The sequence below is a fragment of the Marmota monax genome, unplaced genomic scaffold (assembly GCF_021218885.2).
Source record: "Marmota monax isolate L192 unplaced genomic scaffold, Marmota_monax_Labrador192_F-V1.1 WCK01_AAM20220418_F8-fsc00010, whole genome shotgun sequence".
Lineage (NCBI taxonomy): Eukaryota > Metazoa > Chordata > Mammalia > Rodentia > Sciuridae > Marmota > Marmota monax.
Window position 1 is genome coordinate 24,355,093 of NW_026692321.1, and position 16,921 is coordinate 24,372,013.

A 16,921-nucleotide genomic window follows, 5' to 3' on the forward strand; every position below is an offset into this window, starting at 1 on the left:
TCCTCTATAGAATAAGGCAGTTGAAGTAGATGATTTAGGGTTGCTTTAAACACCTCTGCAGGAACCTCAGCAATTTATGGACATAGTTTGAAAACTATTGCTCTAGTGTATGTAATGTCTTAATCCATTTCTATTGCTGTAACTAAATGCCACAGGATGGGTAATTTATAACAAAGAGAAGTTTATTTAGCTCATGGTTCTGGAAGTCCCAAAGCATGGCACTGGCTTCTACTCAGCATCTTGTGAGGGCCTTCATGCTTATGGAGACTTTCTGCAGTCCTGCATCAATGGCAAGACGGAGTCTGCTTGCCAAAGTGGGTTTCTCTTCCTCTTCTTAGAAAGCCACTAATGCAATCATGGAGCTCCACCCTTATGACTTCATCTAATCCTAATTACCTCCCCAAGGACCCACCTCCAAACACCATTAACTTATGACTTTGGGGATTAAGTTTCAGACATTCAGAGCACAGCAGCTAAAATTATATTTTATCAGACCAAAACAAAACAAAACAAAACAAACAGAAGTGTTAAAAGAGATGCCGACACACTTTTTTTTTTCCCCCCCAATCTGGAATCTTTACAATGTCAATATTTTTTTTTCCTCCAAGCTTCTATCTGTAAAATGCTATGCTATGAAGCATGGAGGATTCAAAGATGAAAACATTATTGCCTCTTTCATACATATTCAAAATATAGTAGGAGAAAATGGAACAGAATAATTAGAATACAGGGCAGATTGTTAAATGACACAGAAATGAGGTTATATCCCCCACCCAGGTTTTGGCTGTCTTTCGGATTCCTTTTTGTCTTCTTATTCAGCACCCCTTTTTCTTCTTTAAAAGAAAGTTTCTATTTTGGAGTCCATATTTGGGCCAGACTTTAACAGCTACAAGAATTTGGCTGGCTATGATGTCAGAGGGTTTTATTGCAGTTTTGTACACTTAAGTTAGATATGTGTGTTGAGGTTTTGACTTTGCAAATATTTAAAAATTCTAAATTTAGGTTCATCGCAAGACCTTTTCAGAGACTCAGGAATAAATAAATACCAACCAGATATTAATGAACTTGGAGTATGAACTTAGTCTCTGGAGGCGGCACAGCCGAGTTTGCAAGTTGTAGTGGTGAAATGAGCTTTAAAAGACTTTTATGGTTATTTTGAATATTACTGTATGTAACTGAGGCTTAAGCCATATTACTTGGTTTTTGAGAGAGCATTTTTGCAAGCATATTAAAGAAAATGCCAGGCAGCAGTAACTGAAGTGGCAGCGTGTTCCTTCAGATGGTTGCAGCGATACTGCCTAAAAAGCAGAATCTGTGGCACTGAAGCATGTCACTGTTTTTATGAAATCGATTTCACTGCCTATTATTGTGCGGCATTATCATTTCTCCTACATGACATGTTTATATACTTCCTCAAAGTAAAGTCAGCTTTTCCAAGTCCACAACATTCTTTTCACTACTTTGTCAATAAGTATGAAACTTATATGTGAATCAATGTCTGATTATACATTAAAAATCAAAATAAAACACACCCCCCTCAACAGATTAACTCCAGTCCCTTCAATTCAGGCTGCCAGAGACTGGATATACATATGTTTCTATTTTAAAATTTAAATTCTGCCAATCACATTAGATGAGATGAGGAAATCTGAATTTCACTGTTTTTACTAACCTGGTTAGAGTTTTGAGAACCACAATTTCAAGGATGAAAAAGACTCTATGTACTGAACCCATTTATTTCATTTTGTGGACAGGGATGCTAAAATCTACAAAGTGAGATCATTTGCCCCAGAGTTTCTGAAGAAGGCCCCAAACTCAAGATGTCTGGGATTTACATGCTTACTATCCTGTACAGATTGCTACACTTTTCCTAAAGGAAAAGAGATTGGAGATTTTGGAAACTACTAGGAGATAGCAGGAATGACAGCTTCTGGGATGGAGAAAGTGAAGTGGAATTTGGTGATGTGCTCCATGTACTGAGTTCCTTAGGTTATGCAAAGTGTAAAACTAGATTGAATTAAATATTCACAGCTGGCCTGAGGTTGATGATAAATGAGCAGAAAATTATAAACAAAGCTAAGATGATGAATGGCCCCATCCCAAGTTGGAAGCTTTGGTGTGTCTGGTAGGGCTTCATATCTCTTGGATTATAAACAGAATGTGATATTGAAGAATGTCCTAATGCCCACCAGCATTAAAATTAGTGACATTCTTGGCATTTTTGTTTGCATTCAGGTTGATATTTTGCACTTGTTAAAATCTCTATTTACTTTAACATAGGTGCAGTGTCCTCAGTGTTTGATAAGTAGCAATGGATGAAAGGGTCATCGTAATTTTTAAATCTGATAAAACAAAGATATGCCGGGTCAACTAAACCAATGATTAAAAATAACCCTCCCAGTATCTCACCACTGTGTTGTTCTGTGAAGATAATGGTCTTGGCCTTCCATAGGTGACTGCTATGAAGGACCTTCTTATAATGATTCCTTATGGTGATACCCCAACACATGCTTACACTGTCCTGCATAGCTTTTTATTATTATTATTATTATTATTTTTAAGTTCCCTCTCCATGTAAGTGTAACTATGAATATTTGTGAAATCCCGTTGTCCTTGTAAAGTATGAAATTGAAAACACTTTAAGCCAGATGTGCAGCACACACATGTAATCCCAGCAATTTTGGAGGCCAAGGCTACCCTCAGCTACTTAGTGAGACAAACAAATAAATAAATACTTTAAAAAATAAAAAGGGCTGAGGATGTAGCTTAGCTCAGTGGTAGAGCACCCCTGGATTCAATCCTCAGTGCTGCAAAAAAAACAAAACAACAATAACAACAAAACACTCATTACAATACAATGTAACCATAATATGTATATTATATTTTCACATCAGATGCCTAATAAATGCACATAACTCTAAAAAAAAAAAAAAAAACCAAAGATGCTTCCTAGTTAGGGGAATGTGGTGGGTACATTTTTAACTGTCTAGCTTTAACTGTCAGATCTCTTTCAAACTCTATCTTCCTCTTTTGCATGTGCTAGGGAGACTAGTCTCTTCGCTCATGTGTTAAAATTTTTTTTTTCTTATCTTCAGAAAGATTATATATCGAATGAGTTTTATATTAAAACTTATAGAAATTTCACTGGAATCAGACTTGTCATTTAAATATGTAAAATAAGGCTCTGAAACTCAAAGCCAAATTTATAGCACACATTTAGCATATAGACAGTGGCGGATCCCCGGCTTACTTAACCTTGCTCTTTTTTTCCTGGTTCTGTCTCCTGTGATTCATTTTGCCCTCAGTTTTAACTTATTATGTTTTTCTGGAAAGATATAAGGCAGCCCCTGTGCCCTGTGTCTGGTCCTTGTCTGTCTCTTCAACACACTCTGTCTCCCTTTCTCCTCGCCTCCCATTCTCCAGCCACACTGGCCTCCTTTTAAAAATGTTCCGGGCCTTTGCAAACTAGCTCACCTAAGAGCTTAGCTCATGTTATTTGTTCTTTCGCAAACACTCCACTGCCAGATTTTCCCATCACTGGATTTGTCTTGGTTTCTCCATTCCAGAGTCAGAAGCAGGTAACAATTTCTTGCCTCTCAGCTCCATTTGTTCTTTTTTGGAGGGGTTCATATGGGATTAAAAGTCAAGCATACCCTTGTTTTGTTTGGGTTCCGAAAGCAAGCCCTAGTTTCCTGAAGTGGTTTTGCTTTGCTGTGCCAGGGATTGAACCCTGGACCTCATGCATGGTAGGCAAGTGCTCTGCTGCTGAGCTACATCTCTATCTCAGTGTTTAATTACATAACCTATTTGGTACCCTCAAAGCCTTGCATAGCTACAGTATTCACCCACTTTCTTACTAAAAAGTGGGAGAAATAAGGGAATAAATTTTACTTCCTAAAAAAATTACTGTTGTTCCCTACCCTGCTCATGCTGCAAGGCATTTCAACAAGAATGCTGAGGTCCTTGAAGGGACATTATAATTCTAATTGGAAACAAGCAGGCAAGTTGAAGTAGCTGTTCAAATCAAAAGTGTCTGTTCTGTGAAATGATAGATGTGGGTTTCCTTCATATGGAGCTTGTCATTCTCTGTCCCGCCTCAGCCATAAGAACTTGAAACCCTCTGTCTGCTGGCACAGAAAGCCATGGGTGAGTAGAGTAGCCAGAGTCTGCAGCACAAGGCTGGAGAATGTTCTCAGAGCACCTTTTGGGATCAAGTAGCTTAAGTATTTTTATCATCAGCTGACAAGAAAAAAGAGAGGTATTGTGTACTGTTTTATAATTGAGACTGTTAGAAAATACAGTGTGCTTAAATTAGAATGTAAGTCATTAATATTTGCTCATTTAAACTAGGTTCTGATTTGCAGTCTAGAAAGCATAATTCAGTCAGCCCAATTTCTTGAGTACCCACAAGCGTTTTACGACCAAACTGAATGGTGGAATGCAACTGAGACGCTTGACATATTTGAAACCTCCAACTTGCTGTTCTTCTAGCCTGAATCTTTTGGCTCGTTTGACCTTTTATAGCAGTATCAGGAGTTACTTTGGGAGTTTGTCATGAAATTGCACTTTCTGGAATAACAGGCTGAAAGCCCACATACTTCTTGTTATTTGCAATAGTTCCCAGATGACCATATGATGCAATGCCGTGAGTTCCCGAGATGGCCGGCAAGATGTCACAGTGACAAGGTTATGGAATTTCTCAGCCCGTATTCTATGTTACACCTTCTAGTTCGATTTTTAAAAAATATATGTGCCATAGCCAGACGTACAGCCAACATCCCTCAAGCTTCTCAAGTCAACCCGAAAGATAACTTATTCCTTTTCCTCTTTATGTTCTGAGGAGGTTTTATAGAACATTGGCAGCGTAGACAGTACATCACTCTGCAGTGTTTTTAGAGTGGCATGAACTCTTGAAACAGAAAGAAACTATTCATACCTAAATCCTAACATTTGTAGGTTGGTTTTAAATTTGTTTTCTTTGATACAAAAAGACTATTTAGGTGTAAAAAGATTACCTGCCACAAAGGGCTCAACGTGCAGTTATGGAACTGAGGCAAAGAGCTTTTTATTATAGTTTAGATTTTAGAAAATTCTGGAACAAGAGAATGGATATTTTATTTCTCATTCATGAGTGGTTATGAATAGTGGCCTTTTATTGGTTGAAATAAGTCAAGCAGAAACTGTTTCCTTTATGACTGAGGAGACACAGTTATTGGAGTTCAGGAATTACTGCTGTACCCACAGGCTAGTGAGTCCTTGCAACAATAGCATGGAAGCTATCTCAGGGTTTAACCGTAGATTTAAACAAGGTTCATTAAGTTCATTCTAGATTTAAAGTCTACTATGATACTGGAAATGTCTAGGAAAAGTCAATTGGTTCATGTTTCTTTGTAAAAAGGATGGTTCTAAATAGGAAGTTATTCTAATATAGAATGTTGGAAGTCCTCACTCTGCATCTTAATAATCAATGGACACCGTAGAAGTGGAAACCACTGCCGCAGAGACACCGCTGTGCAGCTGCCCAGATGTGTTTTCTCCAGGCGGGGCTACTTTCGCTTGCCCTTTCTACCGTCACCCACAGGTCTTTTCTCGGGGCAGTGCTACCACCGGTGCTATTGCTGCCAACCGGTTCTCCGGGTGCCACTGCCAATCACTGCTGCTGCTGACCCACAGCCACTGCCCAGACAACCATGCTAGAGGGCCTGCAGGTTTGGTTACATGCAGCTGCCTCCATCGAGGGACTCAAACCAGGATCTGGGGGGCCAGGGGGCCCGCGGTTTGCTGCCACCACCATCTTGGGGTGCAGCCACCTCTGGAGACACTGGCCAAGATCTCGAGGTCCAGTGTGAAGTGCCTGCAGGTTGGCTGTGCCTGGGGTCTTCCTGTTGGGAGTGCTGACGATCGCCACCTTGTAGCTTCCTTTCAGGGTCGCTCCTCTAAGGGAGCCCATCTTTGGTAATCTCCCTGCAAGTTGAACCAACGTGGAGATCTTGACTGCAATGTGGCCAACCTTGGGGTATCTAAAATCCAGATCAGTGGCATAGTGACTGAGTCTGTGTAGGCCAGTCTGGACCTGGCAATCTCATCAAGAATCAGAGACAGGCCTGAGAAAACTTCAAACTCTGAAGCAAACAGTTGTTGAGTTTTCCATTGAGGTTTTTTTTTTGTTTTGTTTTGTTTTTAAATATTTTTTTTTCTCTTCTCTAGTATCTTTGCTATTTCTGGGACCAGGTATTTTTCATGCATTAGTTTTTTGAGGACTGTGGTGTATGATGGTATTTAGCAGTTTTGTTGTATATTCTTATATTTTACATTTTTTATTGTGTATATTTTTCTTCTTCCTTGTTTTCCTGGATTCTCTATCTTTTCTCCGCCCAATGGTCAGTCTCTGTCAATTCGTCTTCCAGTCTTACTACAGATTTTTGCTTCTGTCTTCTCTCCTCTTCCCTCATGAACTTCTGTTCTCTCTTTGTGCAACATTTGGAAATGTGAACCCTTTTAGCAAATTTACTGTGTATAGAGTGGACAGTAATTGAACTCATTGTTTCTGTTTGTTGCGAGAAAACTGTGGAAATCTTGACAGGATCTAGTGGGTTTGGGGCTGTGTGTTGTTTGTAATGGGTGCTGTTGATGCTGGTCTCCCCCTTTGAAGGAGAGTGCTGGAAACCTTTAGGGACACTGTAGGTCTGCAGGGTAAAATTTGTGCTGCCTTAGATCAATACTGCTAGATGGGAAACACGTGAATAACAGGAAAAACTAAGGAAATAAATGCCCCAAACAAACCAAGATGCTCCAATGACAGAATCCACTGACAAATAGTAGAAGAAATGTCAGAGAAAGAGTTTAGAATATACATGGTTAAATGATCTGTGAAGTAAAGGATAGTATAACAGGTGAAATTAAATAAAAAATACAGGAAGTGAAAGATTACATCAATAAAGAGTTAGAGATTGTGGGGGAAAAAAAGAACCCAAGCAGAAATCCTTGAAATGAAGGAATCAATAAACCAAACTATAAATTCAATAGAAAGTATAACCAACAGACTAGACCACTTGGAAAACAGAACCTCAGGCAATGAAGACAAAATAATTTTGAAAATGAGTTGACCATGCAGAGAAGATGGTAAAAAACCAAGAACAGAACAGCCAGGAATTATGAGATAACATGAAAAGACCAAATTTAAGAGTTATTGGGATAGATGAAGGAGCAGAGGTATGAACCAGAGGAATGCGCAATTGTTCCAATGACATAATATCAGAAAATTTCCAAAACCTAAAGAATGAAATGGAAAGTCAAATATAAGAGGCTTAAGAACACCAAATGTACAAATTATAGCTGACTTACACCAAGACACATTATAATAAGAATGACAAACACACAGAATAAAGATAAAATCTTAAAGGCCGTGAGAGGAAAAAATCAAATTACGTATAGTGGGAAACCAGTTTGGATCTCAACTGATTTCTCAACCCAGCCCCCCAAAGCTAGAAGGTCCTGGAATAATATATTTCAAAATCTGAAAAAAAAATGGATGCCAACCAAGAATTTTATATCTAATTTAATATTCAAAAATAAGTTTCAGATTTGAAGATGAAATAAAATACTTCTGTGATAAACAAAAGTTAAAATAATTCACAACTAGAAAGCCTGCTCTACCAAACATTCTCAACAAAATATTCCATGAGGAAGAAGTGAGAAAAAATAGTGAGGAACCAGCAAAGAGAGGAATAACACTAAAGGAATGGTCAAAGGAGAAACTAAGGGTCTGGGGTTGTGGCTCAGTGGTAGAGTGCTTGCCTAGCATGTGTGAGGCACTGAGTTTGATTCTCAGCACCACATATAAATAAATAAAATAAAGGTCCATTGACAACTAAAAATACTTTTTTAAAAAGGAGAAACTAAGTCAAATTAAAAACCAGAAATAAATCAAAATGTCAGGGAACACAAATCATATCTCAATAATAACCTTGAACATTCATGGCCTAAATTCATCAAACAGAAGACATATACCGGCAGATTGGATTAAAAAACAAAACTGTTTAAAAAATATACTGTCTCCAGGAGACTCACCTCTTAGGCAAATACATCCATGGACTGAAGGAGAAAGGATGGGAAAAAACATACCACCCATGGATTGTGTAAACAAGCAGAGTTTCTATCCTCATATCAGATAAAGTGGACTTCAAGCCAAAGTTAATCAGAAGAGATGAAGTAGGACATTTCATACTGCTTAAGGGAATTATACATCAACAAGACATAACAACTATAAATATTTATGCCCTAAACAATGGAGTATCTACACATATCAAACAAACCATGCTCAACTTCAGAAATCAAATAGACTACTAACACAATAATACTGTGGTATTATTATACACACCTCTTTCACTACTGGATAGATCTTCCAAACAAAAACTAAACAAAGAAACTCTAATCTAAAGAATACAATCAATAATTTAGACTTAATGGACACATATAGAATACATCATCTATCAATGAATGAACATACTTTCTTCTCAGCAGCACATGGATCCTTCTCTAAAATAGACCATATCTTATGCCATAAAACAACTCTTAGCAAATACAAAAAAAGAGAGAGAGAGAGAGAGAGATAATACCCTGCATCCTATCAGATCATAATGGAATAAAATTAGGAATCAAAGATAGAATTAAAAAATCGAAGCTACTGTAACACCTGGGGACTAAATAATATGCTATTGAATGATGAGTGGATAACAGAAGAAATAAAAATCTCTGGGACACCATGAAGACAGTGCTAAGAGGAAAGTTAATTGCACCGAGCTCATTCATTAAAAGGATAAAAAGTCAACAAATAAATGACCTAACGCTACAACTCAAAGCCTAGAAAAAGAAGAATAAATCAACACCCAAACCAGCAGAAGATAGGAAATAATTAAAATCAGTGCTGAAATCAATGAAATTGAAACAAAAGAAACAATTAAAAATTGACAAGACAAACAGTTGGTTCTTTGATAAAATAAATAAAATCGATAAACCCCTAGCCACACTAATGAAGAGAAAAAGAGAGAAAACTCAAATTACTAAAATATGAGATGAAAAAGGAAATATCACAATGGACATGAATGAAATACAGAAGATAATTAGAAACTATTTTGAAAATTTATATACTAATATAATATAAAACCTTGAAGACATCGACAAATGTGAATCAGGAGGACATACACGGTTCAGACAGATCAGTTACAAGTAATGAAATAGAAAATGCTATCAAAAGCCTAACAATCAAGAAAAGCCCAGGACCAGACAGATTCTAGCTGAGTTCTACAAGACCTTCAAAGAAGAAATAATACCAATACTCCTCAAATTATTCCATGAAATAGAAAAGGAGAAACTCTTCCAAACTCATTCTTCAAGTCTAATATCACCCTGATACCAAAACCAAAGATACATCAAAGACAGAAAACTTCAGACCAATATCTCTGATGAACATAGATACAAAAATTCTCATTAAAGTTCTGGCAAACTTATACAAAAACATCTTAAAAAGATAGTGCATCAAGATCAAGTGGGGTTCATCCCAGGGATGCAACTGGTTCAACATATTCAAAATCAATAAATGTAATTCACCACACCAATAAACTTAAAAACAAGAATCATATGATCATCTCAATAGATGCAAAAAAAGCATTTGACAAAATACCTGTTCATATTCAAAACACTAGAAAAACTAGGTATAGTAGGAACATACCTCAATATCATAAAAGCTATATATGGTCAATCTAAGGCCAGCATCATTCTAAATGGAGAAAAATGTAAAGGATTCCCTCTAAAAACTGGAGAAAAACAAGGATCCCTCTTTAACCTCTATTCTACATAGTTCTAGAAACTCTAGCCAGAGCAATTAGGCGTGAGAAAGACGTTAAAGGGATACAAATAGGAAAAGAAGAACTTAAACTATCACTATTTGCCAATGACATGATTCTATATTTAGAAGAGCCAAAAAATTCCACCAGAAAACTTCTAAAACTCATAAGTAAATTCAGCAAAGTAGCAGGTTATAATACATCAGTGATGAATCTACTGAAAGAGAAATTAGGAAAACTACCCCATTTATAATAGCTTCAAAAAATAAAAATAAAATACTTGGGAATCAATCCAAAGAAAGAAGTGAAAGATCTATACAATGAGAACTACAGAACCCTAAATAAAAAAAAAAATCAAAGAAGACCTTAGAAGATAGAAAGTCCTCCCATGCTCTTGGATAGGCAGAATTAATATTGTCAAAATGTTCATATTGCCAAAAGCGTTATACAGATTTAATGCAATTCCAACTAAAATACCAATAACATTCATATATATATATATATATATATATATTCATTTATATATATATATATATTCATTTATATATATATATATATATATATATACACACACACACACACACACACACACACACACTGTTGATGGACCTTTATTTTATTTACTTATTTATATGTGGTGCTGAGAATCGAACCCAGTGCCTGATACGTGTGAGGCAAGTTCTCTACCGCTGAGCTACAACTCCAGCCCCCAATGACATTCTTTGTAGAACTAGGAAAAGCAATCATGAAATTCATTTGGAAAAATAAGAGACCCAGAATAGCCAAAGCAATCCTTAGCAAGAAGAGCAGAGGCATCATAATAACAGACCTTAAACTATACCACAGAGCCATAGTAACAAAAATGGCATGGTATTGGTACCAAAACAGATACGTATATACACCAGTGTTACAATATAGAAGACACAGAGACAAACCCACACAAGTACAGTTATCTCATGCCAGACAAAGGTGCCAAAAACATTCACTGGAGAGAAGAGAGCCTATTCAATAAATGATCTGGGAAAAATTGGAAATTCACATGTAATAAAATGAAATTAAATCCCTATCTCTCACTCTACATGAAACTCAACTCAAAGTGTATCAAAGACTAAGGCACTAGACCAGAGACCCTGCACCTAGCAGAAGAAAAAGTAGGCCCAAATTTTCACCATGTTGGCTTAGGATCCACCTTCCTTAAGTAGACTCTTAAAGTGTAAGAAGTAAAATAGAATCAATAAATAGGATAGAGTCCAACCAAAAAGCTTCTTCTCAGTAAAGGAAACAATCAATAATGTGAAGAGAGAGCCTACAGAATGGGAGAAAATCTTTACTTCATGCACCTCAGATAGAGCATTGATTACCAGGATATGTGAAGAACTCAAAAAACGTAACACCAAAAATAAATAAATAAATAACCCAATCAACAAATGGGCAAAGGAACTGAACAGATACTTCACAGAAGAAGAAATACAATTGATCAACAAATACATAAAAAAATGTTCAACATCTTTAGCAATTAGAGAAATGCAAATCAAAACTACTCTAAGATTTCATCTCATCCCAGTCAGAACGGCAATTATCAGGAAAATAAACAACAATAAATGTTGGCAAGGATGGGGGGGAAAAGGTATACTCATACATTGCTGGTGGAAATGCAAATTGGTGCAACCATTATGGTAAGCCATATGGAGAGTGGAACCACCATTTGATCCCAGTTTCCACTTCTTGGTTTATACCCAAAGAACTTAAAATCAGCATATTACAGTGATGCAGCCACATCAATGTTCATAGCAGCTCAATTCACAATAGCTAAACTATGGCACCAACTTATGTGTCCTTCCACAGATGAATGGTTTAAAAAAATGTAATATGGTGTGTGTGTGTGTGTGTGTATTTATATGTATATATGTATGTCATACATATATAATATGATGGAATATGACTCAGCATTAAAGGAGAATGAATGATGGCATTTGCTGGTAAATGAATGGAGCTAGAGAATATCATGCTGAGTGAAATAAGTTAATTCCCCCAAAACAAAAGCCAACTGTTTTTTCTGATACTCGGATGCTAATTCACAATGGGGGGGGGGGGCTAGGGAAGAATAGAGTTACTTTAGATTAGGTATAGGGGAGTGAAAGGAAGGAAGCGGGCATGGGAGTAGGAAGGATAGTAGAATAAATCAGATATTATTACCCTATATACATATATAACTATGCAGCCGGTGTGATTTTACATCATGTACAACCAGAAGAATGAGAAATTATCTCCATTATATATGATGTATCAAAATACATTCTACTGTCATGTATAACTAGTTAAACAAATAAAAATTTTAAAAAAAATCAATGGAAAAATTCAAGTTCTGTGACCTTCAAATATTTTTGTCAACACATAAAAATCTTTTAGTGTAGGTTGTAAATGAACAAGGAAATTAGGAAACCAGGAAAATTTCTATTTATTTTATAGTCTGTAATTTAAATGTCACAAACATTGAGAATTAAAGTATTTTATTTCTTGGAGTAAAACTAATCAAGAATAATTAGAACTTGTTTGCCTTCTTCTCATTGTATAACATGAAATGGACCATCTTTCCTTCCCTTGAGGGACCTGTCATCTTCCATTTTAAGTTTGGACAAGGTGTTGGAAGCTGATCCAAAGTTGGGAAGTATCTGACACAACCACTTTTAAATTTTACTTCTAGCGTTGCCACTTTTCATTTCTTTGCCCCACTGACTGCGTCGTTGGCCCATATTGTCTTTTGATGATATGCTTTTGTAAAACATTCTGTGATTTCCTCACTCTGCTGTCTGTGCCTGATGTGGGGAACAGGTGTGTCAGTGACCCATCACCAACAGACTTGGAATGAAGCGACACTATTGGTCCGTGGTCATGATGCACATCTGTTATTCACTGAGCACTTTGTGGACCAAAGAGCTATCGGTGAAATTTGTACTTATTGCAATTACTCAGTTAATATACTGTGATAGTGGAAGTTTGAACTATGTTGTTGGGGGATTGGCATTATTTAAATTGTGGCGTGCAAAGTAAGGACTGTCTGTATTCCCGTTATAATTTGTTTGTAGGACACTGAAGTCTGGGTCTGGCTCCTCTTGCTTTTGCCTAGTACACATTGAGCCCATCCGTTGTAGCCAAGCTGTGATTTAGAAATTCAGCTCCGAATTGTACTGTTGTGTCATTGACTCATCCTTGGAGTCAGCTTTGACTTCTTTTCTTACCAAGACCTCACAGAGTAGATCAGGCACTAGCAAAAAGTATTTTCCAGACCCCATCCAGCACGGAGAGTTTTGACTTGATCTGCAACTTAGGCCCTGAACACAGTTCTGGGTAAACTACCAAGGGGGCTTGGTAAGTTTTTCCAACCCTCTCCTTCGTTCTCTACCTTCTCCTGCCCTTTTCCTCCTACTGTCTGTCTCTAGAAGTTCTGCTGATCTTCTCCCATCCCCAGCATTAGATTACTTCATGCTTCCTTCAGTGGTGCCTCTGGCCATCATCCTAATCCAGACGTGTGTGTTTTTAACTCGTCTTTCAGTTATTATCATAGTTTCCTAACTGACTTTCCCCGGGTTGTCACTTTCCTTTTCAGCTAATCCCATATGCCATCACCAGAGTAATCTTCCTGGAACACGCTTTCAGCCTTGCTTTAATCCTCTGCTTGAAGCCTCTGAAGTAATTTACTCATTACAGCATAAAATCCCAACCCCTCATCAGGCCTTTAATAACTTCCTTTGTCTGACTCAAGCCACCTCCTTCTAGTTTATCACCTGATCCCTTCCCTTCCCTCAAGAGCCAAGGTTTCCACCAGACAGATTTACTCATTGTCTCCGCGTTGTGGCTGCCTGTCTTCTGTGTCTTCCTAGACTGCACTCTTCTGTGTTCTATCCCATTTCAAAGACTTATTCTAAATGATCTCTACTGTGACATCCTTTTTGAATTCTTAGAAATGGCTTTTTTTCCTCTCTGAAGCTCTGAAGGATTTGTATTTCATATTTTCCTGTTATCCTTTATTTGCTACTTGTTAGTTATTGTACATTAGTCAGTTTCTTTGTTAGTGTTTAAGCTCTTGAAGGGCAAGGATGGAATCTTCTATGTTATATACAATAGCGTTTGACAAAATAGTAGGCACAAATCTGTTTGTTCCTTCATTTGGTGTTTGTTCAAGCCTTAAGCATTTTTTTTTTCTAGACTCTGATCTACATTCTAGGGGTAAAACATTACAAGACAAATTCCCTGGCCTCATAGAACTCCAGTTGAGTAATACATCCAGAAAAGTAGTCAGACATTTGTTATATAATAAGATACCTGACATGATGCATAATGACTGAGCTTCTGTGGAAGCAGAGATGAGAGGCAACAGGTAATGTTAGATTCCAGGGTTAAGTGGAATCTAATAGAGAGATAGGAAGTCAGGTAGTGGAAGGGGGGAAGATGGGAGAATGTTCCAGGCAGAGGACTCAGCCTGGAAAAAGGTCTAGACTTGGTGAGGGATACTGAATAAAGTTGAATATAGCTATATTATAGAGAATTAGGTGAGATTCATAAGTGATGAGGTTATGGAAGGAACAAAGGCATGGTGATGGAAAAAGAACTGGATGTATTTGATGAATATTCAGAAGGGAGGAATTCCAGGACTGGATGTTTAAACAGGTGAAGCGAAGGAGGGGATTCTCAGGTTTTGGTAAGCACCACTCTGGGTAAAGGTATTTCAAAGAAGACAGTGAATTCAAAATTTAGACATTTTGAGTTTGAGGTGCTTGTGGAATGTCTGCATGGAAATATACAGTAGACAGTTTGAAGCTCAGCAGAAATCTTTGGCCAGGAAATATAAATTTGAGTGACTTCAGCATATGACAGGATGAAATCATAGTAGAGCCGGTAGAGTTAGCTATGAAGATTTCAAGACCAAGCCATAAAACATTTAAAGAAGAAGTCAAGAAAGCAGTCTGCAAAGAATATTAAGATAAAATACTCAAGGAAGAGAGAGCAAAATAGACAAGTGAGGCGTCGTGGAAACCAGTGGAAATGGAAATCTGCCCACTGAATTTAGCAACATGGAGACCATTAGGGACCTTAGTGAGGATAGTTTCTGTGTAGAAGAGCGTGGGGAAAGAGAGGACTTATTCTGATCCAAGAAAGATTGCAGTGCATTGAGAAGCGAACAGACAGTTCTGGGAAGTGTGGTCACAGAGGAGAGGATTTAGAGAGGGTAAAAGCTAGAAGAGTTGAGGGATTATTATTTTTTAATTAGTGATGATGAGGTTGACTGTAAAATGAGTTTAGCCAGAGTTTAAAACTCTTCCTAAAATTCGTCACCTAATGTGTTCTCTTATGTTTTGATATTCCAAATAAGTTAACTCCAAACTAATAATCCCTCTGCTACTTGAGATGTCACCTGGGTCATGTTACTCCAAATGAGATTGCAAATTCCCATGAAGTGTGTTAGAGGGTGTCCTGGTTTTTGTTACTGGTAGCACTGAGTTCAGTGTCTTACAGAGAATGAAATTCCCACAGATATTATCTTTATCACTCTCATATTTTCCTTTATCCATTCTTTGAGCAAATATTTATTTCATATCCACACAATGTTGGACATTGTTCTAGGTACTGAGAACATAAAGGTTACTAAGGCAGAACTCTTCTCTTCTCAAGGAGTTTATAATCTAGGAAGACAACAAAGTAGTGATTAAATAGGGAAACAAAGTAATTACAGATTGCCAGGGTACTTAAAATGTCACTGTGATAGACAGTGAGTCTGTGTGGCTTCCTTATGTTCTTTTCCTGTGGATTCTTCTTTCCATTCTTGGGGGAGAATCATCACAAAGTTTTACAGAGTTAAATGACTTTAAGATGGCAAGAAAATGGTAAGGAATAATAGAGGCTGTTTTTGGCATAATGTTTACTCCTCAGTTTACATTTTTATAAAGTTAACGGGAAGAAAATGGCCATATTAGGCTGTGTATTTGGGGGGTTTCTTGGTTGATTGCTACTCAACTATCGAGAAACTAACCCTCCACATTTTCTCTGTTCCATTTCAGTGATTTGCCATCTTCCGTGCATGAATGGTGGCCAGTGTAGTTCAAGGGACAAATGCCAGTGCCCTCCAAATTTCACAGGAAAGCTTTGTCAGATCCCGGTCCATGGTGCCAGTGTGCCGAAACTTTTTCAGCATTCCCAGCAGCCAGGAAAGGCGTTGGGGACCCATGTCATCCATTCAACGCATACCTTGCCTCTGACCATGACTAGCCAGCAAGGAGTCAAAGGTAAGTTTTATAGTCTCATTTTGCCCATTTGCAGAAATCTATTAACCTGTCAAACCCATATAGAAGCCGCGTCTCAGCAGATGGCCAGGGCTTGTATTGACACAGAAAGGAGTGTGTGATATGTGGCTGAGAAATAGCAGTGGAGCTAGGATGTGGGACGAGGGATGCAGCTGCAGGACTTTCTAGGCCATACACAATTGGTATCTAGGAAAGAAGAAAATAGCAAGGAGTCCATACTGCTCTAGGGACTCCTACCAACAAGGACTGATTAATGTGATTGTCATTGTTCTTGAAAGGCCTGGGATGTAGAAAGAAGTGCTCTGGCCCTGACAGCATTAACAAACTACTGGATCACACGGTAGCTGAATTTCATAGTTGAAGAGTGTTTGGTTTTAGTTCTAAATAATCATTTAACCTCACTGGGCTTTGATTTGTTCATCTGTAGAGGAAGATAAACTAGGTCACTTGGAGCTTAAAAGTTCTATGACTAATTCATTCTTTTAAATTTGGCATTTTTTTAAATGCACAATTTTAAAAATGGGGTCAGAAAAGTGTTACTGGCTTTTATTCTTTAAAACCTGAGTCTTTGCATCCAAAGATGAGATTTTGTTTTAAAAGAGAAGAAAATAAATCTTGTTCTAGATGTAAAATAACACACTTTGGTATTGTGTGTGTGTGTGTGTATTATATCATTTAAGGGTAAGTGAATTGTGCTTTGTGAACTTGGCTTTCCACTTTTAGTGGAAAAATGTAAATACTAAATTTCTACAATAGAAATTTTGTGAGAAATTCAAA

General features: G+C 37.4%; 1 protein-coding gene across 7 annotated transcripts in view; it reads left to right on the top strand.

Moving 5' to 3' along the window:
- Positions 1-16,921, top strand: part of Ltbp1 (latent transforming growth factor beta binding protein 1) — a 393,004-nt gene that overhangs the window by 198,417 nt on the left and 177,666 nt on the right. For all 7 annotated transcript variants that reach the window (XM_046441615.2, XM_046441616.2, XM_046441617.2 and 4 more), the window contains one exon: positions 15,902-16,126. In XM_046441615.2, coding sequence (XP_046297571.1) covers positions 15,902-16,126 — 225 coding nt within the window. The remainder of the gene's footprint in view (positions 1-15,901; positions 16,127-16,921) is intronic.